This window comes from Primulina huaijiensis, chromosome 6 (assembly GCF_012295235.1).
Source record: "Primulina huaijiensis isolate GDHJ02 chromosome 6, ASM1229523v2, whole genome shotgun sequence".
NCBI classification, from domain to species: domain Eukaryota; kingdom Viridiplantae; phylum Streptophyta; class Magnoliopsida; order Lamiales; family Gesneriaceae; genus Primulina; species Primulina huaijiensis.
This window is the reverse complement of record NC_133311.1, coordinates 17,719,655-17,745,544: the sequence shown is the minus strand read 5'-3', so window position 1 is coordinate 17,745,544 and position 25,890 is coordinate 17,719,655. Positions and strand designations below refer to the sequence as shown.

The 25,890-nt window shown below is 34.4% G+C and overlaps 5 protein-coding genes across 9 annotated transcripts; 1 reads left to right on the top strand and 4 right to left on the bottom strand.

The window, feature by feature from the left end:
* Positions 1–1,209: 1,209 nt before the first annotated feature.
* On the bottom strand, positions 1,210–3,076 carry LOC140978706 (F-box protein At5g51380-like). The gene has a single exon (XM_073443910.1). The coding sequence runs from the start codon at positions 3,051–3,053 to the stop codon at positions 1,914–1,916; it is 1,140 nt and encodes a 379-aa protein (XP_073300011.1). The 5' UTR covers positions 3,054–3,076; the 3' UTR covers positions 1,210–1,913.
* An 854-nt stretch (positions 3,077–3,930) lies between these two features.
* LOC140979876 (nuclear pore complex protein NUP85) lies at positions 3,931–9,721 on the bottom strand. The gene is made up of 18 exons (XM_073445494.1): positions 9,259–9,721; positions 8,960–9,062; positions 8,740–8,850; positions 8,573–8,656; positions 7,893–7,964; positions 7,760–7,816; positions 7,387–7,506; positions 7,107–7,307; positions 6,835–6,945; positions 6,714–6,751; positions 6,302–6,458; positions 5,894–5,995; positions 5,692–5,748; positions 5,424–5,570; positions 4,897–4,967; positions 4,713–4,800; positions 4,486–4,542; positions 3,931–4,302 (listed from the first exon to the last, which is right to left on the bottom strand). The coding sequence occupies exons 1-18, from the start codon at positions 9,615–9,617 to the stop codon at positions 4,108–4,110; spliced, it is 2,130 nt and encodes a 709-aa protein (XP_073301595.1). The 5' UTR covers positions 9,618–9,721; the 3' UTR covers positions 3,931–4,107.
* Positions 9,722–10,214: 493 nt separating this feature from the next.
* LOC140979875 (ultraviolet-B receptor UVR8) lies at positions 10,215–13,416 on the bottom strand. 3 transcript variants are annotated; one of them, XM_073445493.1, is made up of 5 exons: positions 13,259–13,416; positions 12,936–13,112; positions 12,065–12,100; positions 11,818–11,942; positions 10,215–11,739 (listed from the first exon to the last, which is right to left on the bottom strand). In XM_073445493.1, the coding sequence occupies exons 1-5, from the start codon at positions 13,344–13,346 to the stop codon at positions 10,435–10,437; spliced, it is 1,731 nt and encodes a 576-aa protein (XP_073301594.1). In that variant the 5' UTR covers positions 13,347–13,416; the 3' UTR covers positions 10,215–10,434. The 3 variants fall into 3 exon arrangements, with proteins under 3 accessions (XP_073301594.1, XP_073301592.1, XP_073301593.1); XM_073445491.1 differs by lacking the exon at positions 12,065–12,100 and having other exon boundaries at positions 11,818–11,963; positions 12,921–13,112; XM_073445492.1 differs by lacking the exons at positions 12,065–12,100; positions 13,259–13,416 and having other exon boundaries at positions 11,818–11,971; positions 12,936–13,055.
* Positions 13,417–14,283: 867 nt separating this feature from the next.
* Positions 14,284–15,262, bottom strand: LOC140979520 (uncharacterized). Its single transcript, XM_073444946.1, has one exon. It carries the CDS (start codon positions 15,204–15,206, stop codon positions 14,499–14,501), a length of 708 nt encoding a protein of 235 aa, XP_073301047.1. The 5' UTR covers positions 15,207–15,262; the 3' UTR covers positions 14,284–14,498.
* A 966-nt stretch (positions 15,263–16,228) lies between these two features.
* On the top strand, positions 16,229–19,168 carry LOC140978801 (protein NONRESPONDING TO OXYLIPINS 2, mitochondrial). Of its 3 annotated transcripts, none has more exons than XM_073444026.1 (3): positions 16,229–16,415; positions 16,870–16,988; positions 18,940–19,168. In XM_073444026.1, exons 1-3 carry the CDS (start codon positions 16,288–16,290, stop codon positions 18,963–18,965), a joined length of 273 nt encoding a protein of 90 aa, XP_073300127.1. In that variant the 5' UTR covers positions 16,229–16,287; the 3' UTR covers positions 18,966–19,168. The 3 variants fall into 3 exon arrangements, with proteins under 3 accessions (XP_073300127.1, XP_073300124.1, XP_073300126.1); XM_073444023.1 differs by having other exon boundaries at positions 16,870–17,033; XM_073444025.1 differs by having other exon boundaries at positions 16,870–17,039.
* The last annotated feature ends 6,722 nt before the right edge of the window (positions 19,169–25,890 follow it).

Here is a 25,890-nt window from a genome sequence, read left to right as displayed (position 1 = left end):
TACTCCAAGAACATGGAGATTTATCGTAATGACTTCGTTATGGCAAGTTGGTCGGCACATATGATGAACGAATTACCAGAATACAACCTTAGACTCTTCAAAATGACTCAATCATCAGTTTATAAGGTGCAAGTTGAGTTTTTGGTGAAGGTTTTCCAAAATGACTCGAGAATGGAACCAATGCAGTTGAATCTTAAAAAAAAAAAAAATCATGTATTAGCCTTATGAGTACGTATCATATATAGATTTTAGGGAATTACATTTTCGTATATGTGCTTATCTGTCTTTTTCTTATGGAAAAGAAAGACAAAACATTGCAATCCCACGTTGGAATTACCCCCAGAATTTAGGAAGAATGGACCGAAAGAAGAAAACGAGCAAAGATCAAGATTTTTGGAAGAAAAGCATGACCTGCGCGCTAGGTATGTAGGTACGTGCAGGAAGGAATTGATCCAGCTCTCGTGCTTACCTATGGATGAACATGTATCGCTGTATTTTGCATACATACATATATTTATATACCTCTCCTGATATATGAAACTAACAGCCGCCGCCTTCCCCTAGCCTACTTGCTGAGATTTCTTTCATTAAATGGTAAGCAGGTGATCTCGACTGTCATATACGATAATATCAACTATAAGACTATATATATATTTTATTTTCTTTTTTTTTTTCATCTCATACATAATTTTATTAGAAATTTCGAAAACTTGTGGGCTCAATTTGGACTCTGGTCATGTCCCAATCAAGTATCTGTTTAGGATCGTTGCTTAAGAGTGGTACGGTGAGTAATTTGCATTCACGATCTTTATATTTATGTATTTGACATTTATCTGCTTTATCAAGTGTAAAAATTATAACATGTAAAAAAAGATGAGTGTCAAATTATAAGAAAAATGAATGCAAATTAATCGTCTCAATTGCCATTGGGCTTCGGTTATCTTATTGTCAAACAAATCAGTTATCTTACTGTCAAAAAGAGTCCATGGCTTACTGTCTATGGAATCAATCAATTTTGGCCTTGTTCGTTTGGCCAGTTTAAAATTTTATAATGTCATCTGCACGTTCGAGATTTCACTCAAATTTTTCTAAAACATAAATTTCACTCACACATTTCTACAAGAATTGATCTCCTTGTAACATTTTATGTGATTGAGTCCAAGTCTAATTATCAAGAAATTATATGCAGACGCTGGATATAATTCAAATATGAGATGCATTTTTCTGGATACCAACTATTCCACTATCGAATACAGTTCAATCCACGAGTATTTTCTCGCGTTCTTGATATTCAATTCGAGTATCTCAAACCGAGGAAAGAGCCCTTCAATGATCCAGCACAAGCTTGTGCAACTCTTGGTGCTACATCATCTATCCCAGCAACAAAATGTCCATCACATTTCTTATTATTAGATACCGCTAGACATAGACGAAATGTAAGAACCTGCGTTACAGTAGATTCGGAGGCCCTATAATCGAGAGGTAAATTCTTGGAAAGATCCATTGACAATGTTGTAGTAATTTAAAAGAAACCATTATGGATTTTAAATTCGCTCTAATATATTCATGTGCTCTAGTTGCTAATGATCATGCAATAAAAAAAGATCATGGGTAATTTCATTTCCATGAGCTGCAAAGTAAAGTATCATAAAGTTGAATGGATCGAGCATACAATGTAAACAAGAATTCAACCATTCATATGATCGAATGGCCGACAATGAGCACAATAATCCAAGTAAGGAATTACCTTGTTGTGTCTTGTCCAAATCTGTCACTTACGTTTGATGCTAAATTCTGTGATTTGTATCGAGAACTAAATTTTTGCTGCTTGTCCGCTGATATAGTATAAAAATGTATCGTTGTAACTAAATGTTACCAAGAATTTGAAAATGACTCTGGTGACTGATCATTCATCACTTCCACTCTAGCACGCATTGCCATCTCAATATGTTTTCTTGCACAGACATTGGAATCCACATTCTGAGTCTTTTGTCAAGAATTATGTGTTCTAAGTTTGGACACCGCAGCACCAACTGTTCAAGATCATTGCCGTTCGTTCCATATTCACAGTAAGCCAAAACAAGCTGCTTCAGAGAACCATGCCCTGATAAAGCATGAATTCCAGCACCGGATATCAATTCACACCCTGTCAAATTTAACACTTCCAAGTTCTTGCATTTTTCGGACAATGCGAATAAGGTAGCATTAGATACATTCACCAACCAAGACAAATTCAATATCCTTAAAGAAAAAATGGCGGCCACGGTGAATTTGCATCCATTATCTGTCACCTTAGGTCCACACTCCGCCAAATTCAGCTCCTCCAAACAACACATCTTCTTCAAATGAATCAAGCCGAAATCAGTTATTCGATCACATTCAGCAAGATTCAATATTTTTAAAGTCCTACACAAAAACCCTTTTGCCAAGAAAGCCAGACCCTCATCTGTTATAAGCCAACAGCCCTGTAAATTTAGACTTTCCAACGAATTCAAACCTCTAAATGATTCGAGTGCCTTATCAGAAACCTCCCTACACCACCCCAAATCAAGATTCCTCAAGCTTTTAGAAGACTCGACTAATGAAGCAACCCCGAGATCCCCAACTCCTTTTCTCTTCCTCAATAAAACAGTTCTCAACTCGGAACACCCTTTAGCTAAATCACAAAGGCCCTCATCGCCGAAATCTTGAAAATAGACCTCGTCGCCGAAATCTTGAAAATAGACACTTTGGCAGCTCGAATCCCCCTTTTCCTTAAAATTAAGGTTCAGTACTCGAATTCTTGGACATGTAGCGCCCAGAAATTGGATCGAGGAATTAGTGATTATGGATGATGCTTGGAGTTGGAGTAAATTTGGGAATCTGGGCAAGAAATTGGGGAGAAGTTCGGGCTCAAAAACTAGTATGGTTGATCTTTGGACTCCCTCAACCCTCAACCATTGTTTGCAAACTAGAGAGAATGATTTTCTATGACTTGGGTCATTCATCTTACTGAGAATTAAAGCTAGGACATCATCGCCAAGCTTCTCTATTCTATCGGTTTCTTCCGTCATTTTCTTCACAATGAAAATGGGATTGAGCTCAGTTAAATTGAATCGTATTTATTTATTTTTTCTATTTTTTTAACTTATATATAAACTGTTTTCATTTTCTTTTATTTTTTTATATCTCTGGTCCAACTCATGAAAAATATTATTTTTATATAAAAAATAATCCGATTTATATTAGAGAAATAAATTAGTTTGTTGGCTTGTTGGCAAAAGAATCAAACACTCTCTACTTTCCCCTAAGTTTTTTGATCAAATTTTGCTGATCCATAACATGAAGCGTGGTGCAAGATAAAGCTTAGAATGCTTGAGATTGTATTACTTTTGCATCCTTTCACGGTGCAGGATAAATCTAAGAATTAATACTAAATGCACAACTAATATATTTTTACAGCGATATTTACAATCATTTTATCTCGAGATTTTACTGTTATATCGCGAGATTTTGCATTCAATATATATAAAGATTTTGATAAATTGAATTTTTGCATTAAATTTTTTGTGTTGTACAAATATAGATGTACATGTATCATCACTCTAAATCTAATACACCAAATTATTCAAGCAGAATTGGATAAGTTTATTTTAGACTTGTAAAATGACATAAATCTCTCCCAACGAACCTTACACATTGGACGGTTTAGACGCTTATGATATGATCCAATACACCAAATTATTCAAGCAAAATTAGATAAGTTTATTTTAGAGTTGTGAAATGACATAAATCTCTCCAAACGAACCTAGCACATTACACGATTTAGACGCTCAACTTAAGAAACTAAGCAAATTTCCCAACACAAATATTGTTCTTTGCCGATTCCTTTTTCAACATATATTACAAATATTTTTTATTCCACTTAGAAACACAGTAATTTAAAAATTGAAAAATAAAATAAAAATTTTCTTAAAAGGATTCATACTGATAGTAACGTCAGATTAGCAGATTGGGTGGGGCTGCTACAACATGACGCTAAGCATCATATTCAACTAGCAGAGCCCCATCTAAAGATAATATCACTCACATTTATAAAGGCGAACAAAATAATATAACCTCGGGAAATTACTCATGAAGGATGGCACGCCCTAAATTAGAGGCTAGAGCGAGTCTGACAGATTTCAAGGCCTCCGGCGGCAAGCCAGAATCGATGAAATCTGGTCTTAATCTTGCCAATGACAGCTCTTGAAGTTTATTCAATAAAAGATTGGTCTGCGATACATTGAGCAAGGGTCGATCCTTCCAGTTCAGTAATTTCAACTGCACATGATGCCATGAAAGTTAAAGAATTGTATAAACATGTTAGAAACTCCTAGACGAGAAGGAAATCCTAGTCAATTAACACACTATATTCTACCTGGTATAGACGATCAGAACTACTATGTTACCAAAAAAAAAGGGAAAAGAAAAGAACTACTAGATTTCAACAAACTACTGGCTTACAGAGTCAAACAAGAGAGAGAGCCAAAATTGCTGAGGTGTAGAAGGGTTCTTCATGAGCTGAAAAAGTTGTAAGATGGGAATCATCAAATAGATCTTAGAAGCAACAAACTCTTCATTTAGTAGAGGAACGCACCACAAAGAATAGAAATGAAAGAAAGTAAATGTCCCAAGAATGAGGTAAGATAAGCACTGCAATAAATGCCACAATAGAAATGCATGAGACATACTGATATAAGTGTTTCAACAGATTTCCAAGCAGCATCAGTTGTGATTCCCTCCGAAACTTGTTGAAGAGATTTCCTGAAGTTTCTATACCTGCAAAATTTTAAGACACGTCGCAAATAGAGGAATAGTATAATGACATGGTACAAAGTTTATTTCTGCTATTAGAATGATAGAATGAGAACATACTTTTTCAGAAACTCAAGACCTCCGGTGGTTCTTGATTCAGAGTCCAGCAGCTCAAGCATTCCTTCCCATTGCTGCAACAAGACGGGGACAATGTTCAAATAACTTCATGTAAGTATTTACATGCTCAATCGCCTAATGTTACTTGAGTTGCTAATTTAACAGGAACTTTTCAAATTTTAATTTTCAATATAACTCATAATTCATAAATTAAGACAGCTGTACAGCAGTAATTACTATGGATAATACTACCATCCTAGCAGCAACTAAACTAGCTTGGCTTCAACAAGAATGCACCGTCAAACACTCTGTCTACTACAAAGTACCAAGGAACTGAAAACCAGATACAGCACACAAACACACTGTTTCTGTGAAAGCTTACCTTCACCTTGGCAAATTCTATCACAGTATCAAACATTATGCACTTCGTTTATGAATTATTTTCAGTTTCCAACATACCGACGAGCTGGTGAACCCATGCTGCATACATCAATTATTAAAATATAGCATCATTTTCAAGTGACAACTACCTTGAAACTTTCATCAGAGACTGATTTTCCAACAAAATCAAACAAGTGCTTGGCTATTCTGTTTAAGCGAAGTTCGTCTCGAGCTTGCTGAAGCCAGAACACGGCAGAACCTTTCTTGCCATGATTCCAGTAATGAACTCCGGCAATCTGCATAATCAGATGCGGATCGAAACTAGTAACTATTCATGCATTCATTACCTATACAAGATTGATGAAAACACTGGAATATTGCAGCAATATTTTATAAGATATTGGCTTCAAGACATACCTTCATCAAATTGTTACCAACAAGATCAACTCCGTTGAGACGACAGATTTCTAAACTCTGTACGAAACAGAAAAAAAATAGGTTTGCGAGGAATCACAAAAGTACGCCTAGAGTTTGCCAACTCAAAACAATCAATGTGAACTGATGGATGCTGACAGGAAACATAGACAATCGTGAATCAAATGAAAGGTAGCTCGATCACCTTTAGCAACACTTGATGGTGTTGCACAGGCTGTTTGTATAATAAATTCTCCAACAAACCCTGTCCTTGCTTCATGCATGATGTCAAATATATAGGAGCGATCTGCAGGATCAAGATGACGACACGATATTGCAGGAAAAGATACAGTTAAATGTAACTGACCAGAATAGAAAAAATTCACCCGTGAAAACAGACCAAGGCGGAACGGAAAAAAATGAAAACATATTTAAAGAAGATTTCTTCCATCAATATTCAATTAAAAAATTTAGTTTAATGTTGTAAAAAATGATAAATTAACTAAATGTGAGCTTGACCAACAAGGACAGAATTTCACATTTAAATGAAATATATAAGATGAGAAGGCACAAATGTTAATCTCAAAAGTAAAATCGGGCAGTGGCTACTTACGTTCCATGTCAAGGCATGAGAAGATAGAATTTGGGAATAAGTGAGTCGATGTAGCTCTTCAATACAAATTCCTCCAAGTTTAGGCTGTTGTTCGCGCATTAGTATTTCTGCTTGTGTACTTCCAGCTGTCAGCAGCTCTATAGCATGGGTTATCATCCTATTGGTAAAAAACATAAGATTGCATTACATATGTAACAAATTCTAAAATACTGGATGCCAATACCATAACCATGATCATATCAATTACTCATCAAATAGCATAATATAAATAAAATCCACCCACACATCAAGAAAACAATCACAACCACCATGAAGTCACAAATACAGAAAGACATGTTATCCTAAAAAGGATTTTCTCACAACAAAAAACAATTGAACCACAATTAGAACCTAGAAAAGGTACATCTCTTACCAGGGACCAAATGATCTTGAGCATTCAGCAAGAATAACCTGAATCATTAAACTAGTCATTCCCAGCTAGGCAAGAGGCCAGCAATAAAAAGATGCGGCAGTCAATAACTCATATTTCTTACTTCTGTATTTTCTTCTAGAATTCCAATTATGAGTCCCATCAACTTATGACCATTGGAAATTGGTTTCAATTGCATGCATTTCTGAGCAAGGCTAGACATGTTTTCTAAACCCTGCAAACAGAGCAAATGTTCTGAACGCCCAGAAAAATGAAGGTTTATCTCGAATTCTCTACTTCCTCTTACCCTCCAATTTCCACTCTCCAGCAATGAAAATCTGTGCTGTTATACTCAAGAAAGATAAACTTTCTAAGGAAGAATCATAATTGTCATACCACTGTAAATGGTCTGATGTAGAGAAAGTGAGATATGTAAAGTTCTATCCAGTGGTATGTCACATTGGAGAGAATGCTAGCATTTCCCAACATGATTTGAAGCATATTTTTAAGCCCATCTCTAGTCTGCTCGTGATCACATTGAAGCCAGAATGCACTGCAATCCAATTTCGTAATTTGAGCTCGCCATTTTTCCCATGCCTGACAGATTTAATTTATCAAGAACAGAACAGTTTATGGTCCTCGATAGATGCAAAATGTCACTAGGACTCCATATTACCTTCATGAACTCTGATTTGGTTTTGTAGCACTTGCCCAATTTTTTGGCTGATACATCAGGCCGCAAGCGTGGCATCTGAGATATAAGAACAGCAACAGCTTCTACAAGTCCATTTTCTATCTGTTCAAGATAGATGTAAGAGATTCGGATACATATTTTCATCAATGGTTAAAGGCAAATAATTAACAAACAAACAACAAGAGAAAAATTAAATAGATTTTCCTTAATCATTATAGGCGTCATTATTTCATTTCGATATGAAAATGGTAAATTATGCTTCTTAAATCATTCAAAGTGTCGCATATGACATCAGACCAACAAAGGAGAAACGGTAATAAGGTAATCCATTTTACTCATTGACGTCTAGACTGACCTCACGGCCACCTAGCTGATCGAACAGATAAGATCCATGCATGCGCAATAATTTAACCTGCAAGCAGTGAATTCAATATAGAATGCAACACACATTAAAATACCAATAGATAAAATCATAGAAAAGAGCATACAACAACATCAAGCCAGCCAACTGCTAAGGCTGAGGATATAGCTTCCCAATACTCAGGATCATTCTCAACAGCCTGGGGAGAAAATAGGACAAGATACACGTATAAAAGAACCTGTTATATAATTTATTAAAAATTATTGACTAATAAACAGCAAAAAAACAGGAGTTGGCACATCATTAGAAAATAAAACAACAATGTTCACATCCAAAATACAATTAAAAGAAAATGTATATCTGGTGTTAAACATAAATTTTAATAACTTAAAAGATGATATCAAGCATCGCCAAATAAATTAACAGGAGTTGGCACATCATTAGAAAATAAAACAACAATGTTCACATCCAAAATATAATAAAAAGAAAATGTATATCTGGTGTTAAACATAAATTTTACAAACTTAAAAGATGATATCAAGCATCGCCAAATAAATTAAAGTCGATGTGCAATTTTATGTAAATTAATGTTAATAAACTGCTTCATGGGCAATAACAGTCACTCGGAAATGTTGTTAAATGTTGTGCCAAAATATACATTTCCAGCATTGGATTGTATGATTATATATATCCTGAATCAAACTATGAGAGCCAATGAAGCAATCCCACATATAGGTCAAATATGAACTGTAGCCACAAACTATGGACTCTAACTACAAATAAAAGATGAAAGTGCCATATAAAGACCTGTATAGTTACAAGCTCTTTTTGGAAAGCTACAAGTTTCGAATGAACTGTTGGCTGTGTTCCAGATAACAGACAATCATAGTCCTGTCAAAGAAAACCAACATTATGTACGAGTAAAAGAAAGCTGAGACACTGGGGACACAGGTAGATAATTGAAAATTTCATACAGCCAACCAATCAAGAAGCCGTTCAGGGAGCCAAGTCTGAGCTTGTTTGTCTACGTAAAATATCTCCATCAGCTCCCACGCTGCTCTCAAAGAGATTGGTTCCTCAACTTTCTGATTTTTTTGTGTGATCACAAGTAGATTAAGCAATATTAATATTACTATATTAAGCAATATATGCGCAGCAACAAAACAAAAAATCCATCCAAAAACAAAGATTTACCTTCAAAATTACTTTTGGGTCTTCAATTATCGGAGTTGGAGATGAATTGGAATTACCAAGAAGAGAACTTATTTCCTTGCTGTACTCCATTACATGTTCCCACCTGTTGAAATAAAGACAAGAAGTTAAAAAACCAAGGAAACAAACAAATGTAACCAGCTAGCCTCCTGAAAATTGTTAGCTTTAATCGCTCTATCATCTCATTTGCGAGGATTTTTGCTCCAACTTCCGACAATTTTCAAATGCCCATCCAACATAGCTTGAGTGAAGTAAACAAAAGATAAGTTCCAATAAATTACCAATCTTTCTTGTAACGGGATGCGTCAACAGAATTTTTCCTGCACTGAAGAAGCGAGAACGGTGCGACCGAGCCATAAGCAATTTTCCTCCATTGCGCACCGGAGATTTCTCCTCCCTCCAAGCTCGTTAGTTTCACCTCCACCACTTGTCCACCGGGTCGCTGTTCATTAACTGCGTCGGACTGTAACAGGGAAACACGGAGCGTGTTACCACGAGCCCAGGAGATGGAGACTCGCGCAACCGGGGCAGTAAGGCCATGGTTCCGAATAGTGTACACTCGGGGGGTTGATGCATCGGGGGAGCGTGGAACAATGGCGAGAGCGTCGGAATTCTCTGAATCCGACATCACTCCCGGCATTTCGCCGGAGTGTCGTTCTAGGTTTTAGAAGGGCTTTTACAGACAACCGAGACTATAATGTTTCTGCGGCACGGAGAGTTGTTCCAGCAAAAGCGTGTGAGCGAGTTTTTCCTATTTGTGATGGTCCGGCAATTATATAAACTTCAGTCAAAATTAAAAAACATGGAAAACTCAGTCGTAAAAGTAATTGCATTTAAAATCCTATAATTTAAAATCAATAACAAAACCTCGTACAGATATCATAAATGTGTCCGAAATTTTTTAAATACAGAGGCTGGTTGAATTAGCATGGGGACTAATGACATTTTCATTTAAATATCTTTTTATCAAAATAAAATTTTATAACTTTTAAATAGGACCATAGTAATTAAATCTTTTTACTTTTGTAAAAAAATAAGTATGTTAATTTATAATATAGTGATGACCAATACATCAATTAAAAAATGTGAAATTGAAACCTAATATAAAATCACTCGACAACCATATATAACAGAACTCACTTCAACACATGATACTTGGAACATCCTTAGTCAAAAGTTAAACAGAATCCCACAATGAAATTTGCCGCCAAATATTGTCTTTTATTTATTTATTTCAGTCTCTCTAAATCAGAAGTAAATGACTGAGAAACCGTAATACATGCAAGAGATTGCAAACTTTATTGTCTATAGGCACTGATACAATATATGTGACACATGATCGATGGTTCTTGCAAAGCTATTAAACCGACCCTGAACATGTCTGCAAATCATATTTGGGCAGCCATGCCCTTCAACTCGGGGGTGAAATGCGCATGGTCGACTGAAACAGACCATATTTACCCGTTAGATCTGGCAGCAGTCGATTTTAGACACTCTTTTACAATGTCTTGTATCCTTCTCTTCAACAGCTTATCTTTTACACTGGCAAGCATGTCATTGTAAAACATCTCTAAACGGAGAAGCTTGCCCTGATCTGAACTCTCCAGCATATTGTCCCACTCTTTTGCGATGTCAAACGCACCCGAGCTTTGTATCGAGGGCGGGATTTCTTTTTCTTGGAAAGGCTTCCCAAAAATCGATCCATGAAGTATGCTAGCGTATCTTTCCATCACAGAAAGTTTTGATCGAAGAACTGCCATCTCCTCCATTGCCGCAGATAGCCTTTTCTCCATTTCCACATTATGTTCGAGATTCTTCTCTCTGTAATGTTGATTTGGCCTTGCATTGTTAGAGTCCTGTTCCTTGAAATCTTCAACAAGAGTTGGCCACAGTGAAATTGTTGGTGCATAGCAATCAACCATCTTTCCGTTTCCAAGGACTCCACTCCGGCCCCTACCCCACGACCAGATCTTATAACCAGAATCTGCGACAAGTACAGTATGAGCTGCCCCACATGCGACTTGCAAAGGTTCTTGAAATCTGGGGCTGTACATCCCACTACAAGGAATCAGTAATGGAGAACTAGCATCCCCGGAATCAGTCCCCATAAATCGCGCATCCGGGCATAGGCCAAGGCCCTTCTCCATCCCCCATGACCATACATCACCAGCAGACGAGACCACACACGTGTGAAATAATCCGCAGTCCACGGAAGTTAGGAAGGTGTTCTGAGGCAATCCATGAACAAGTTCGGGGGACAGCAAACTTCGTGTTGTTCCATGACCAAGCTGGCCGTTATCACCTAATCCGAATGTGAAGCAAACACTTTCTAAAATGTCGCTTGATCCCTTGCTCAGAGCTAATAAAGCTGTGTGGTACGCACCACAAGATATCTCGTACACCGACCATGGAGACCCCAAGTTAAAAGCTTCTATAACCTCAGGACTCAACCTGCTTTCATTATCTCCTAGACCTAACTGGCCATGATTGTTGCCACCCCAAGAGTAACATATAAGATCATTACCTTCGTATGTTTCTCCAGCACTCACTAATGCCACAACATGTTCGTTTCCACATGCCACTTTAACAACAGTGTGGCCATGGAAATTCCAGATGGGAACTGGAGCAGCACTGCTGACAAGTGCTATTTGTCCTTCAACAGACTGACTTTGCAAAGGATGCGGGAAATTGCCCCACATCCACAATGATCCCAGACTATCAATTGCCATTGACATCATTCCTCCAGCTTTCACAGAAGAAATCTGAAATTGCAAGCGAAGCAATATTTAAGTTGATACTGAAAATGGTGATAAAAGATCTAAACAAAATTTAGCTTGTACTTTTAGAGGTTTTCCATTCTGCATTTCGTAATCTTTGGTAGCAGAACCTGGAGGTCCCAGCCCAAGGAAACCTTCCAACAAGCAAGGCACCAAACTATTTTCTCCGGTACCACCAATTTGGCCATCCAGGAAAGGGTCAAGGTTTACTTAATATCTTGGAAGAAAGTTTGCAAAACTGCAGTACTTACACTATGAACAGAGATAGCATCTAGGATATTCAAGTTTAGAACATGTGTTAAAAGGATACAAATATTGTAACCCCATCCCCAAACCGATCCATCATCTGCCGTCATACAAAGAAAGAAAAAAAAAAGACCATAAGATTGCTGATGGAACACGCCGTTTCAAGTTCCACTTGTTTTGCATGTCCGCAGCATTGGCATTTAACATTGGCTTAAAAATAGTATCAAAACCATTTTCACATACAAAGCACTATTATTCCCCGGAAAGGTAACCAAAGTATGGACAGACAAAGAGCCAATTTACATAAAACAGTATGCAAACATTTTTTTCAATTAAAAGATGAAATAAAACTTGACAGAGTGGGACACAGAGCTTTTGCAAAATTTTCATTAATCCATGATTGGAATCTACACATCATAAATAGATACATCCCTCAGAAACTGCAAAATACTAATTTGTTAGGAACTAATTGGATTGAAGATATAGTGTCATCATTGGCTGGAATCAAAATTCACAGGCCGACACGAATCATGTAAGATGAGACTTATTTGAGAAAGGTTTCAGATATAAATCTTTGTTACAAAAAAAAAAAAAAAAAAGAATACTTATCAGTTATCTTTCTCCTAAAAACAAGAAACAATTCAACAAAATCAAACCCTAGTTCCTTCATCTTCCACTTGACGTTTGATAATTCACATCACTCAACATTTTAGAATAGTTCTGCTAAATCGAAAGCTTCGCCCTTCTCGAGACAACTACTCGACCCGTCTTAATTGAATTCCTACCCCTGCCCGTGTTGAAGACAAATAAGCATCATGAACTGACAAAATGTAACGAAACAATATACCTATCTAATAGCAAAGAAACAATAAATCAAACACAAAAAAAAACATCGAGAAAACCCAATATTATACACTCACAAACAAAAACACTACCAGCAAGAGCAAGACTGTGATAAGCCCCAGCAGCAATCCCAACAATCTTCAGCTTCTCTTCTCTATCAGCATCCGAACCAAAGAACTTGACCAGGACCGGAAATGGCTGATCGGCCTCTGAACCGGTTCCGAGCCGGCCAAAGGTTCCTCTCCCCCAAGAATAGAGTTTGCCATCACCTGTACATACATCGATGCGTATCCATACGCTTAGATAAGTACATATACACGCATCACCATTTCAATCAAGTATACAGTACCAGTTCATCTATGATAGTTCAGATTTTCAGCTAATAAAAAGAGGAACAAAACCCACACATACTGACCACTAAGAGCGAGAGTATGAGCTTCTCCGGCGGCAATTGAAATGACTTTTCGGGAAAGATTGCCGGAAGTCGCCAATTGCTCCATCATTGGGCTGTAGAAGGTAGCGTAAGCTTGGAGAATAAATAATCAACTAATTTTCAAAGAAGAGAAAAAGAAAGAATATTTATCAAAAACACATTAAAATAAATAATTTAGACCAAATAATAATAAATATTAATTATTTTCTAAAATACGTACCATTGTCTAATATAAAATTATTGGTTACATCTTAATTTTTGAAGGGACAGATTTAAATCAACTTTTTTAATCACTTAAATTGATAAAATTTTATTCTATTTTTTAAAGGGACAGATTTAAGTCAATTTTAATCACTTAAATTATACAAATGAATCTTATGATTAAAAATATTGATTTAATATAAATTAATTTAAAATTGTTATGAAGTAGTATTAAACGATTAAATACTATAAAAATAATACATACCTTTTTTTTATTTTTGAACAAATATTTTATAGTTTAGCATAATTATTATGTTATTTGAAATTAGTTAAATAACAATCAATCTAAGTTGTTTTTATTTAAACTAATTTTGATAACATGCTGATTGCAGGAACCGGGACTAGATTTAAAAAAAATACCATTGAAAGAAATATACAATATTCAATTAGTTATTTTTTTCACAATTATAGTAATTTTTCATAAAAGTAATTATGTGACACTGAAGATAGCATCGAGTCAATTTCAAGCAAGAAAAAAAATATATTAAAATTGTAAAATGAAACTGGTTAAAACCCGATCAAACGAGTTACAGGGGTCAGTTTTTGAGGCGAGGTGGGGCAAGTTTAAAAAAGAGATTGGGTGGATCTCGGGTTTAACCAAATCTGACCTAAACTCACCTTTTTGTCATCTTTAATAACATAAAGATCAATATCACAAAAAGACAATCATATGGGACCATATTTTTGTTTACTCTATTAATCAATTAATAATAAATATTCAAGCATATATTTTTTGGTTTATTATGAATTTGGAGCTCGAAGGTCACCCAAACTTTCATGACAGTGATCCAAGTCCAGCTTATAATCACATTTATAGTTTTTTGTTTAATAATTAATTTAGATGATAAGCTTAGCTTAGCCCATCAAAATAATTAGCCGAATTGATGTTATGGCATTAATAAATCTATCTCCAGACTCCAAACAATACTAATTGCACTGTTAAATTAATTAATCAGCTAAATTAATCATTGCATCGTCCGTTTTCCTCCGACAAATCATCTTCATTAACATAAGCAGAGAGATTCAGATACTTTTCTTGATCGCCGCCGTTGTTCCGCCACCGCGCACGACAGAGGACGCAGGTGGCGGACCTTCGTCCGCAGCTCTTCTTCCACGCCAGGAAACACTCTTCATGTATCACATTCTTGCATGTCCCACAAGCCACCACCTTCGTATCTTTCTTCATCTCCTCCAAACACACCGGGCATGCTCCGTCGCAGTCTGCCACCACCACGGGCGGCCGTGAACTACCACCCTTTTCCTTGGAAAACAGCTCGTGAAACCTCTCTCTGACTGCTGCACCGGCAAGGGCTTCTACTGAGGTGGGGATGTCGAGCAGTCGATGGAGTTGACACGGCCGGAGCGTTCGCCGCCACAGGCAAGAGTTGTCGAGGGGCACACCGAGTACTCTAATAAACACGAACAATATGTGTTTACAGGGGACAGCGCGATCAGGGCAGGTGCACGACGGAGTGGAGGAGATGTTAACGGTGTAAACATTCCCGGTGGCGCCGAGAATGAAGAAATGAGGGTCAGAGCGATGGAGGAGTCGGAGGCGGTGGTGGAGGGCTCGGGTTATCCGGTCGGAGAAGGGTTGAGTATGGCTGAACCGGTGGCGCTCATGGTGGTGGTTTGGCGGCGGAGTAGAGCTTGATGCAACGGACTCCATTGTTGGAAGGGAAAGTGGTTATGGTAGTTTGACAAATGAGGACACTGTTTTATTACTATTATTGTTGGGAAAAGTTGTCTTTTTTGGGTAAATTAATGTGGTGGAGATCCCTTGGAAAGTTTCCAAGGACACGTGAAGGATTGTGTAACTGTGAATACTTGGTTAGGCTCTTCACCTACGTGGAGTATTTGGTCATCTTATATTTAAATTTTTTAAAATAAATTCTTAACCAAACAATACACTTTTTTATTAAAAAAAACATTTAAAAAATTATTTTAGCATATTGACTTTCCAACCAAACATACTCTTGAATTTTTTTTTCAATAAATTTCAATTTTCAGATATTTTTAAATCATATAGTAGTCGGTTTAGTTGTAGAAGTAAACATACTACAAGCGTTTTTTTTTTAAAAAAAATATAAAATTGTTTTTCTTAAAAATTATATTGTTTGATTACAAAAAAAGTGCTTCTTGGATTTGTGTCTATGAACAAGTATTTCTAATGTTACGGTTCACGCAAATTTGTGAATTAATAACAAAAAAATAATTAATTAAAGGAGAAGTGAAAATTTGTAGAAGGAAGCCCACAAGTTTTTGTAAGTTGTTTCTTGTAAACGGAAGTTGAGTAGCAATAAAGTTTGCCGGCTATAATTGTATTAAGGAATTCTATGAATTAATGTACAAGTATAATGTTCGAACATTGTACATCTATTTTGTACAAGTTGTTTGGGCCCTAATTCAAATATCTAAATTCGAGCCAATTTATGGAATCATACATGTATCTTTTCGAAAGTTCGAAATCCAAGAACTTGAGTGAAAGATAATTTTATTAAATTATGGTTTTAATAATTACGTTTTAATTAAAAAAATTAGAAAAATTATTCTATAAAAACATTTTACTTTTAAACGCATTAATTGTTTTGTATAATTATAAAAAAATTAAATCGAAACAATTTTGTATAAATATTTATAGGTGACATATATAACAAAGTCTGACCTTTAAAGCACCACGTACAACACCTCAGTCCTATAAAACCCCCTCCAAAACCCTTTTGGTTCCTCGCCCCCATTACGCAATAAGAATGGCTTCCCGCTCCGGATCAATTTCAAGACCTGCAATCAACCTTCTCAAATCCACCATTAGAAAGCCCGGCACAAGACCTTCGTTCCCCGTTCAATCACCGCGTCCCCAGCCGTTAATTTTCTCCAGGTTTTTTCCGTAAGCCCTAATTGAGTTATGTACCCTGTTTGCCTATTCATTTTAGTTCTTGATCAAGGCTGGATTTTTATGTGCCATTCCTAAATTTCATGCAGAATTTGCAAATGGGTTTCACTAAAAAGCTCCGGTTATGATGTTTTTGGATTATAAACGCAATTCTTTACATTTTTTTAAAATCATATCGGATAAATTACTTTAAAAGCTAAGTGTTTTGGGTCAGTGGATTTGGATTTGATAGAGGTGTTCGGTGTTCCTAAAGAAAAGATTTGAAAATCAATCGAATTATGTGCTAAAAATTATATTAGATTGAAAAGATGAATTTTCAAAATCTCGATTTTCTTTGTTATCAAACATCTATGATTGATTTAGATGATAGATTTTAAGTCCATACGGTAACCTAAAATTTTCAAAATCCAAATGCAGCTTAAAATATATTGTCTTGCAGGCCAGTGTCGCAATTGGGAGCCCTACAGTCTCTGTTGCCACTCCACTCAGCTGTCTCCTCAGCTAGGCTGACATCTTGCCTGGGTGCCAATTCCTTGGGCTGTAGGTCGTTGTCTCAGGGTATGCTCTGCTGTGCCAACCCTGGAGTTTGATAAATTTTTCGAGGTTTCTGTAAGAATACTCTAATTTTTAGATCTAAAATGATTTTCCATGTCTCTAACTATTGCAATCTGCTAAACTTTCTTTTCAATTTGTTGTACTATTAGTTTCATGGAGTTTAGCAGAGTTACTTGCAATTTGCTTACATAGATAATTTGATGACAAGTACACTAAAATTAACCCATGAGTTACATAGGCAACTTATTCGACCAATAGAGGCATTGGAGAAACAAGTTAGAGTGCTGTGTTATCTCTAATAATTGGTCGGAAGTTAAATGTGTCTGTAACTGATTTAAATACACTTTGCTATGTAAATTTTTATCCTACACAGTAATGAAAAAATATGGGTGTGCCATTGTTTTAAGGCAATGAGAGAATAAGAAGTTTCAATATGCAGGCACGCATGGACTAGACTAGGGGAGGTTAACCGTTTTGAAATTGAACAAATCTGTACAAGTTTCATGGGTCGGTTATACACATGCTTTCCTTGTTACTTAAGGCGTAACTTTATATGAAGTACCATGCATAAAAATTGTTGTTGCTCGATATTGGTTGTAGTGTGGTACATAATGGTTTAACTCATATTTTTTTGTTCGTTTGGATCAAACAACATTCCAGCGATAAAATCAGTATTATGAGTACTTGAGTGGCCATCCATATGAAATGATGCAATTGAATTAGGAAAAACCAACAGCTGTTTAACTGGAACAACTTTTGTTTGCTCCTTTTGTCAGCTCCTCTTTTGAACTGAATCCTGAATTTCTATTGATCTTTTTGAATGCTGTATTATCTGTCATCTATCCCCACCCTGCCTTTTGCTTCATTATATTATTTGATTCTGTAAACTAGAGATTCTCTCATTTTCTCTGCTGCAAACTAGCTTTTCATGAAACTTTGAGGAAGCGTTTCTCTCTTATCTTCTCAACCTACATTTAGTTTTTTGGGTAAACGTTAGTGACTTAATATCAGCCAGAGCAGAATATTGCCTTTGGGCTGCAGAGTGCTACACGATTTGAACATCGATGACCACATTCCACAATAAATTTTTTTTCATGGATACTTCAGATTGATGATCAACTGAGGCTTGTACATAGTGATGATTGTTGTTATTGATAGAGGCTGACGGCTCTAATGTATACTCTAGGTTAGTGATCTTGGATATGCTCAGCCGTTTAGCTCTTCATGTGATTGTTTTTTAATTTTTTTACTATGGAAAAAATATGTAGTTACCATCCTACCTCCAGATGATTGAAGCCCTCCGTGTCTACTATTATGGCATTTGCATAACAAGCAAGAGCTGATTGTTTTTAAAGAATAGAATATGATCTGTAGTCCTTGATGATGGTCAGTTATTAGATTTGACATTCCTTATCCTCACTGATTCCACATGTTGGTAGGAATTAGTATGCCTACCAGATTTCAGAAGTCTTGTTCACGTTATTGTTTCTATGGAGCTTTCATTGTCTCTGTCAATCTCAGCGAATTGTAACTTTTATCATCAACAATTTTTGTGGTTTTTCCATAGTTGTCAAATAAAAAACACATCCTTTTAACGAAGCATGTGTCTTGAACATGAAGTGAATGCTTCGGCATGCCTCGAAGGCTCATGCTGTAGTGCAAATGCATCTTTGACATGGACATTATGTTTTTGTGCGACTTGCTTGCACAGTGTGCCTGGGCTCCTAGACTCCGCCATCTTCCCTGCGCTTGATTTTTCCAATTGGGTTCGTAGTTTTGTGTATAATAGGGATTTTACATCTAGTCATGTATTATAATTTCTTTTGATTATTGTATGCTTGCAAAAGTGCTACATTATGTGATTGTTGTCTCTTTTTTCGCCTCTAGCAGAGTCGGTTCTGGTATCCATTTGGCATGTAAATTCATTGCTCACGAGTTGATTTCTTTATTTCAGAACTAGGTCTCTGTGTGCCGCGATAAGTGATGAGATGTTTAAAGGTCGAAGAACTGGTGTGATTCGATGTGGCAATGCGAATGTTTCATTGCAACGTGCTTCGAATTCTTGATAATATGTACAACCAATGTTCCTTTCATAAACTACGGAACCAAGAACTTTCTCACTGAGTTTCTATTCTATTTATAAATAATATATAGCAGCAATATAATTTGACAGTTTCAAGTTCTTCCAGGTGTCTGTATCGTTTAATTTTCCAGCTTCCACGGTAAAAACACATTACTAATCTGCCATGCGTTGTGGATATCAAGTTTTGCTATTACGTTTTTTCAATGGATAAAATTTAATGATTAGAAAATATAAATACAAATATATTGAACTCAGATGAAAGACAAGATAAAAACAACCATTACATCTTGCTATCACTTTTCATTATACTTATAATAATTCTGATGCAAAGAGCGACGCGTCGCATGTGGACTGGTCATAGGCCGATGTTACTAGTAAGTAATACTTGTGTGTCACAATATACATGTAAAATATAAGTATCTTTAACTATTCAAATAAATGCATTATGTATCAAATACTTTATTGCTTCGTTCTTACAAAGAAAATGCACTTTCATTTTTATATTTTTAGAGGTCATGTGGATCTTGTAACAAGCACACACACACACAGAGATATATTGGATTCAAGGGCAATTTGTCACAGAGATTGGTGGACAATAGGAGACAGACCCTTTACAATGAACATGGAAATAATATCCCCATGCATGGAATGGGAGCCCATTAAGATTAATTCGGGTACCATTTGACCATTAAAAATCTTCTGTCTCATTTATTTTATTTATTTATACACATATATTTGAACCATTAAATTAAACTAAAGGCTACTAAAACGACAACAAATGGTACATTGGAATGGTGGTAAATTATCCATCCCTATTTATTTTTATAATTATCATATTATTCATATTCTATAATACTATAACATAAATTTCTTAGTCCATCGTAAATTACGAAACTACTCCACAAACTAATTAAAAAAAAAAAGGAATTAAAACGAACTAAATAGTAATAAAAAAAACACAGTACAAACACATAACGTGTGTACTCCGATGATGGTATGTAATAAACTAAACATGGTCATGGGGATTTGACTTTTTCTAAAAAGAGACTTCGATCGAGTGACGTTGAAGATATATAAAGATCCTCATCGTGCCAAGGTTAAAATTTCTTTATATCATTATTAATCTGGTTAGAGTTTTAAATATAAATTTCTTGATGAAGCAAACAAGAGTCCCCATGGGTTGCGTTACACACGTGCTCGTCACGTGCAGACGTGGGTCTTCCTTCAACTAGGTTTAACATATTATTTGCCAAAAAAATGACATTTTCTTGTATGATTATATATATATATATAATGAAAATGTACATATCAATACAATGACATACAATCTAATACAAACAAATACTAATACAATACCATACAATAAACATTTACACTCCACTATTTCCAAATATCGGTCCATGGTCGTCTGGTCCAAGGAGGTCATCTTCTTCCAGGTTAAGGGAATCATCAGAGGATTCTGACTTTCTTGAAGGTCCTGGTGAGAATTTCATTAGTATAGTTTGCATTTCTTCAGGAGTTTTGGCAGCTGCAAGCATTGCGGTCATTTGGGATTTTTGTGCCAGGAATTCTGTCTATTGTCTTGGTGGAATCCTGTAAAGCGGTTTTTGAGTTGGGACTCTTGTATTTTTATTTTTGGTGATCCAAGCTTGGACATTGGTAGCTGCAAGGCTTGGAGGAATTTTAAATTTGTCCCACCATTTGACTTTAAATCTTCTACTAATATGTAAAATTTTTTCGTCTGAAAATTCAACAGTCCAGGAAAGGACCCAAGGAAGATAAAATTTCATGCAAAAAAGGGCAAGAGGATGGAATCGTTTCTCTTCTGCTGTCGGGGCATATTGGGTTCTAAAAAGATTAAAGGAATTTTGGACAGGGTGTTTGAGGATCTCATAGGTAGATCCAAAATATTCCCACCATGAGTACCACCAGGTTGGGAACTTTTTTGGATTACAAATCATGGTATCAAAATAGAATAACCAAGTGTGCTTGTGTTTCTGGTTTTGAATTAAGAATGAATTGTACCAGGCCTGTTGATAGTCCCAGTAATTAAAAGGTATTTCAAAGAATAATGCTTCCTTATATTTTTCTGAAAATAGTATGGGTTTTGAAAATTCATAGCCCCAGTCAATTGGAGAAATGACTTTTAAGATTTTGCAGGTGGAATAAGCAGGATCATTATGACTTTGATCTAAGAAAAAGTTTTTAAACATTGCGGAGTCAGTAGTTTCTAAAATTGCTTGGTAGAAATAAGGGGTCTTATTTTCGTCCCAAGGTTTATAATATCGTCCTTTTCCAAAATATTTTTGAAGTGTTTCAAAGGGATCTTTTTCATGAAATCCTAGTTCAACATGTATTATAGTTTGCCAATTATTTTTCTCAAAATAATCAGAAGGAGGGTTAAATGGTGGTTGTGTGAGAACAAGCTGGGAATTTGTAGTGTGATAAGAGGTTTTTGAAGAATTATCGGAAAACGAAACAGTTTTGGAAGGAATCTTTGGTAAGGATTTCTTTAGCTTTCTTGTCGGAGCTTTCACTTGCTGGGTTTTTTCAAGGGCATTTTTTATTTCAGTTGTTTGGAGAAAGGATTCAAGGAATTTGAGTCTTTTCTCCAAATCATCACTTACCTGTGGTTTGGATTGTGCAGTATCTTTAAGTTCCTCTTCTTCTTCCTGCGCAACAATGTCATACCAGGTTTTGGTTTTTGCTGGTTCGCTAGGAGTTTGAACAGGCTTTTTATCTTTTTTGGGTGGCATTTCTGTTTTGGAGAAATTCTCTTGTGAGGAAATCAGGTAAAGAATTTGTATCTCCTTTTATGAATTCGATTTCAAAATCAAATATACTAAGAATAGCTTGCCATCTTGCAAAATTTTGTTTTGAGGCAAGATTTTGGACATCTTTTTGTAAAATTTCTTTTGCACTTTTACAATCTATTCTTAATAAAAATTTTTGGTTCAAAAGATCATTCTGGAATTTTTGGACGCATAAAACAATGCTCAAAATTTCTTTCTTTATAGCTGAATAATTTTTCTGGGTATCATTCCAATGGGCAGATGTGTACTGTACTATGTATTCTCTGTTTTCTTGTTTTTGTTTTAATATACCTCCATATCCTAATTCTGATGCATCTGTTTCTACGATTTTTTGTAGGTTGGGATCTGCGATATTGAGACATGGGATTTCTAACACTTGCTTTTTGATATTTTTTACAATTCCTGTATGTTTTTCTGTCCATGGTTTTGGGTTTTTTCGGAGTCTATCATGTAAGGGTTTTGCTATTCTATTAATATTTGGACAAAAATCTAGAACATAATTTAGACTTCCTAAAAATCTTTGTAGTTGGGTTTTATCAAGTATTTTATCTGAAAATTTATTTGTGAATTCTAAAGATCTCTCAATGGGAGTTATAGTACCACGAGATATGTAATGACCTAAAAATCTTATCCTAGTTTGAAAACAACTTATTTTTGATTTTGATACAACTAGACCATTTTGTTTTGTGATATAAAGAAATGTTTTTAAATGTTTAAAATGATAATCTATATTATTAGAAAATATTAATACATCATCAATATAAACAATGCAGAATTTTGAATAATCATTATATATTTCATTCATAATTCTTTGGAACTCAGAAGGGGCATTTTTAAGTCCAAAAGGCATAACATTCCATTCATATTGTCCAAAGAGGACTGTAAAAGCAGTTTTATATTTATCCTTTTGAGAAATTTGTATTTGCCAAAATCCAGATTTCATATCAAATTTGGAAAATATATAAGCATCATAGAGTTTTTGTAATAAGTCTTTTTTTATTTGGTATTGGATATCTAATCAATTTTAATGCTTTATTTAATGGTTTGTAATTAATTACTAATTTGGGTGTTCTTCTTTCAATTCAGCACAACTCTAAGGAGATCTAGATTTAGAAATTAATCCTTTTTTCTCTAAATCTTGAATTTCTTTTTTACAATGTTCTTCTAATTCAAAATTCATTTGGATTGGTCTAGCTTTAGTTGGTATTTGTCTATCGTTGAAATCTTCTTCATATGGAAGATCAACAATATGTTGTTTTCTATTCCAAAAAGCATTAGGAATTTCTGAACAGACTTCTGTTTCTAGAAATTTTTTGAATTTTTGAATTTTATCTTGAATTTCTTTTGTTTCTATTTGGTTTTGTATTCTTTTTAAAGAAACATCTTTTTTAAGATTTTCTAATTGAAAAGTCTTCCCTTGGATTATGGTATTAATATTATTTTCATAAATTGAACATGTTTTTATTAAGTTAAGATTTCTAGTTCGAGGTTTTTCTAAAAATTCAAATTTTAATTTTTTATGATTGAATTTAAAAGAAATAGAGTCATTGTTTACTTTATATGAGGTAATTACACTTATAAAAAGAGTTCTTAATATTACAGTGTGATGAATATCATTTACTAAAACAAAAGTGGTTTTTATGAAAATTCCATTATTTATTATTGATGCGTCTTTTTTTGAATTTACATTTAATCTTGAATTATTAGCAGCCGAAAGTTTTTCTTGTGTTTTTTGTTGGAATTCATTAGGTACTATTCCTGATTTGATACAGTTTAAGTCTGCACCAGTATCAAATAAGGCTATTGTATTCATTTTGAATTTTTCTGAAAATACTAAATTTATTTTTAAGATGTATTTTCTAGAAGTTATTTCTCTTAAAACAAAAAGAAAATCTTCAGGAATTTTTTCAATATTTTCAACCTTTTGGCTTTCATCATTTTCTGTTTCTGAAGAACTTTCAATGTTTATATTTTGTAGAATTAATTTTATTTCTTCAGAATTTTGAATCTGTTTTTCTTTTAATTCTCTTATTTCTAATTTTATTTCTTTTATATCTTTTTGTAAGTCTTGAATTGTGATCCCTTTTTCTTTTTTTCTTTTTTCTAATATTTCAGTTAAGTCGTAAGTATTTTTTGAAGTACTTGGGAATTTTTTGTTTTCTTCTTTTTCATTTAGAGATTTTAGAATTTTTTCTAGATATTCTTTTTGGATTGTTGGATCATTAATATTTTTCAATATATCTAAAAGAAGTGATTGATCTTTGGTGAGCATATTAATTTGTTTTTCAGATTCACTACTAGTTATGATTTGTTCATCTACTAATGACTCATCAGTTTTGATAGAATTTTCAGTTTCTGAATTTTCTTCAGAAGAATCAATCAAGAGATTAGAAATTTTGTTTAATATTTCTTCTTCTAGTTCTAATTCATTTAGTTTTTTATTTAACCTACAATAATTTGCCGTATGACCTTTCTTATGGCATCTATAACATTCAATATCTTTGAAGGATCTTTTGAATTCTGACTTGTTATTTTTAAATTTCTTAAATGGTTTTCTTCTTGGTTTTTTGTAAAATTCTTCTTTTGGTTTAAAATTATCTTTTTGATTTCTTTTAAAGTTTTTCTTATATGGTTTTTTATATGTTTTTTGACAATTTTCTGAGCATTTTGATGAGGATGGTTTATTAGTATTTATATCAAATTGATTACAAAAAGTTCCCAATTCTTGTTTTGTTCTTTTCATTTCCCATTTTAGATGTTTTTGTAATTTTAAATCTTGGCATATTTTTAGCCCTTCTTGTTGGGTTAGACTAATTAATTGACCATAAGTATATTCATTATAAGCTATAATTTGTTTACCACTATTTTCTCTAATTTTATTTCTTACCTTATCTCCTAGAAGAGTTGGTAATCCTGCAAGGAATTTTTCTTTCCAAAAAGGTTGATTAGAATCTTCTCTAAGCATTATTCTAGTTAAAAAAGTATTTTTATACCATTGAAAATTACTTAATTTTTTACATTTTAGATTTGATAGGAGTTCTGCATTTTTATCTTTTAGATGTGAAGGATCTCCAATAAAATGTAAGGAAATTGTTAATATTAAGGTTGCTACAGCATCTTGTTGTGGATTACCATTTTCATCTAGAATTGGTATTCCTTCTTCATCTGTTTTTATAGAGTTTAAAATATCTTCTTGTTGTTGATTTGTGAGATAGTAATCCCACCAACCTTTTATTTGACCTGAGAATCCTGCTATGAGGAGTTCAGCAATAGTTTTATCATGAGTCCCAATTTGGGTTTTATAGGCATTTGCAGCCATAGTCATTTGTTGTAATAAATTCAAGATGTTATATTCTGTCATTCCGTCTATATTCCAATTGTAGACTGAAGATGCCTTAAAACTTGGTTGGGTCAATGGTTTTACTACTCCTAAATCAGGAGCATGGATAATTTGTAGGGATTGGTCCCAACTTATTTTATTGATATTTGTAGAATTTTGGAATTGTTCTATGGTTTCACTAATATCAGAATCTTGACTTAAAGTATTTATTCTAAGGATAGATAAAGGTGTATCCAGAGCAGTCTGATTCATTGTTTCATTAGAACTACTAGTTGTTGCCATTATTCTACTTAATTGATCTTGAATGTTTTTTATAAATTCAGACTTATTATCTTGAATATTTTTTACACTAGGTTTAGATATTTGGTAAGGCTTAAAAGCGGGATTTTTAAGTTTAGTATCATTGTTTTCAGGGTTTATTATTGGTTGTTTTCGTAAATGTTTTTCTAATTTATCTAATTGTTTTCCTATGGTATTTAAATTAACATTTGTGAAATTATTTTGTGTTATAATATTTTTTATGTTGACCTTATCATTTTCTCCTGGATTTTTTATTGGAATAGCTTCTATTTGTTGATTTTGCATATTTATTTTAATTCCTTGTAAAAGAGGATGATTAGATTAGATTATTTTAGTATCAGTAATTGTTTGTCATTCTTGTGTTTTATT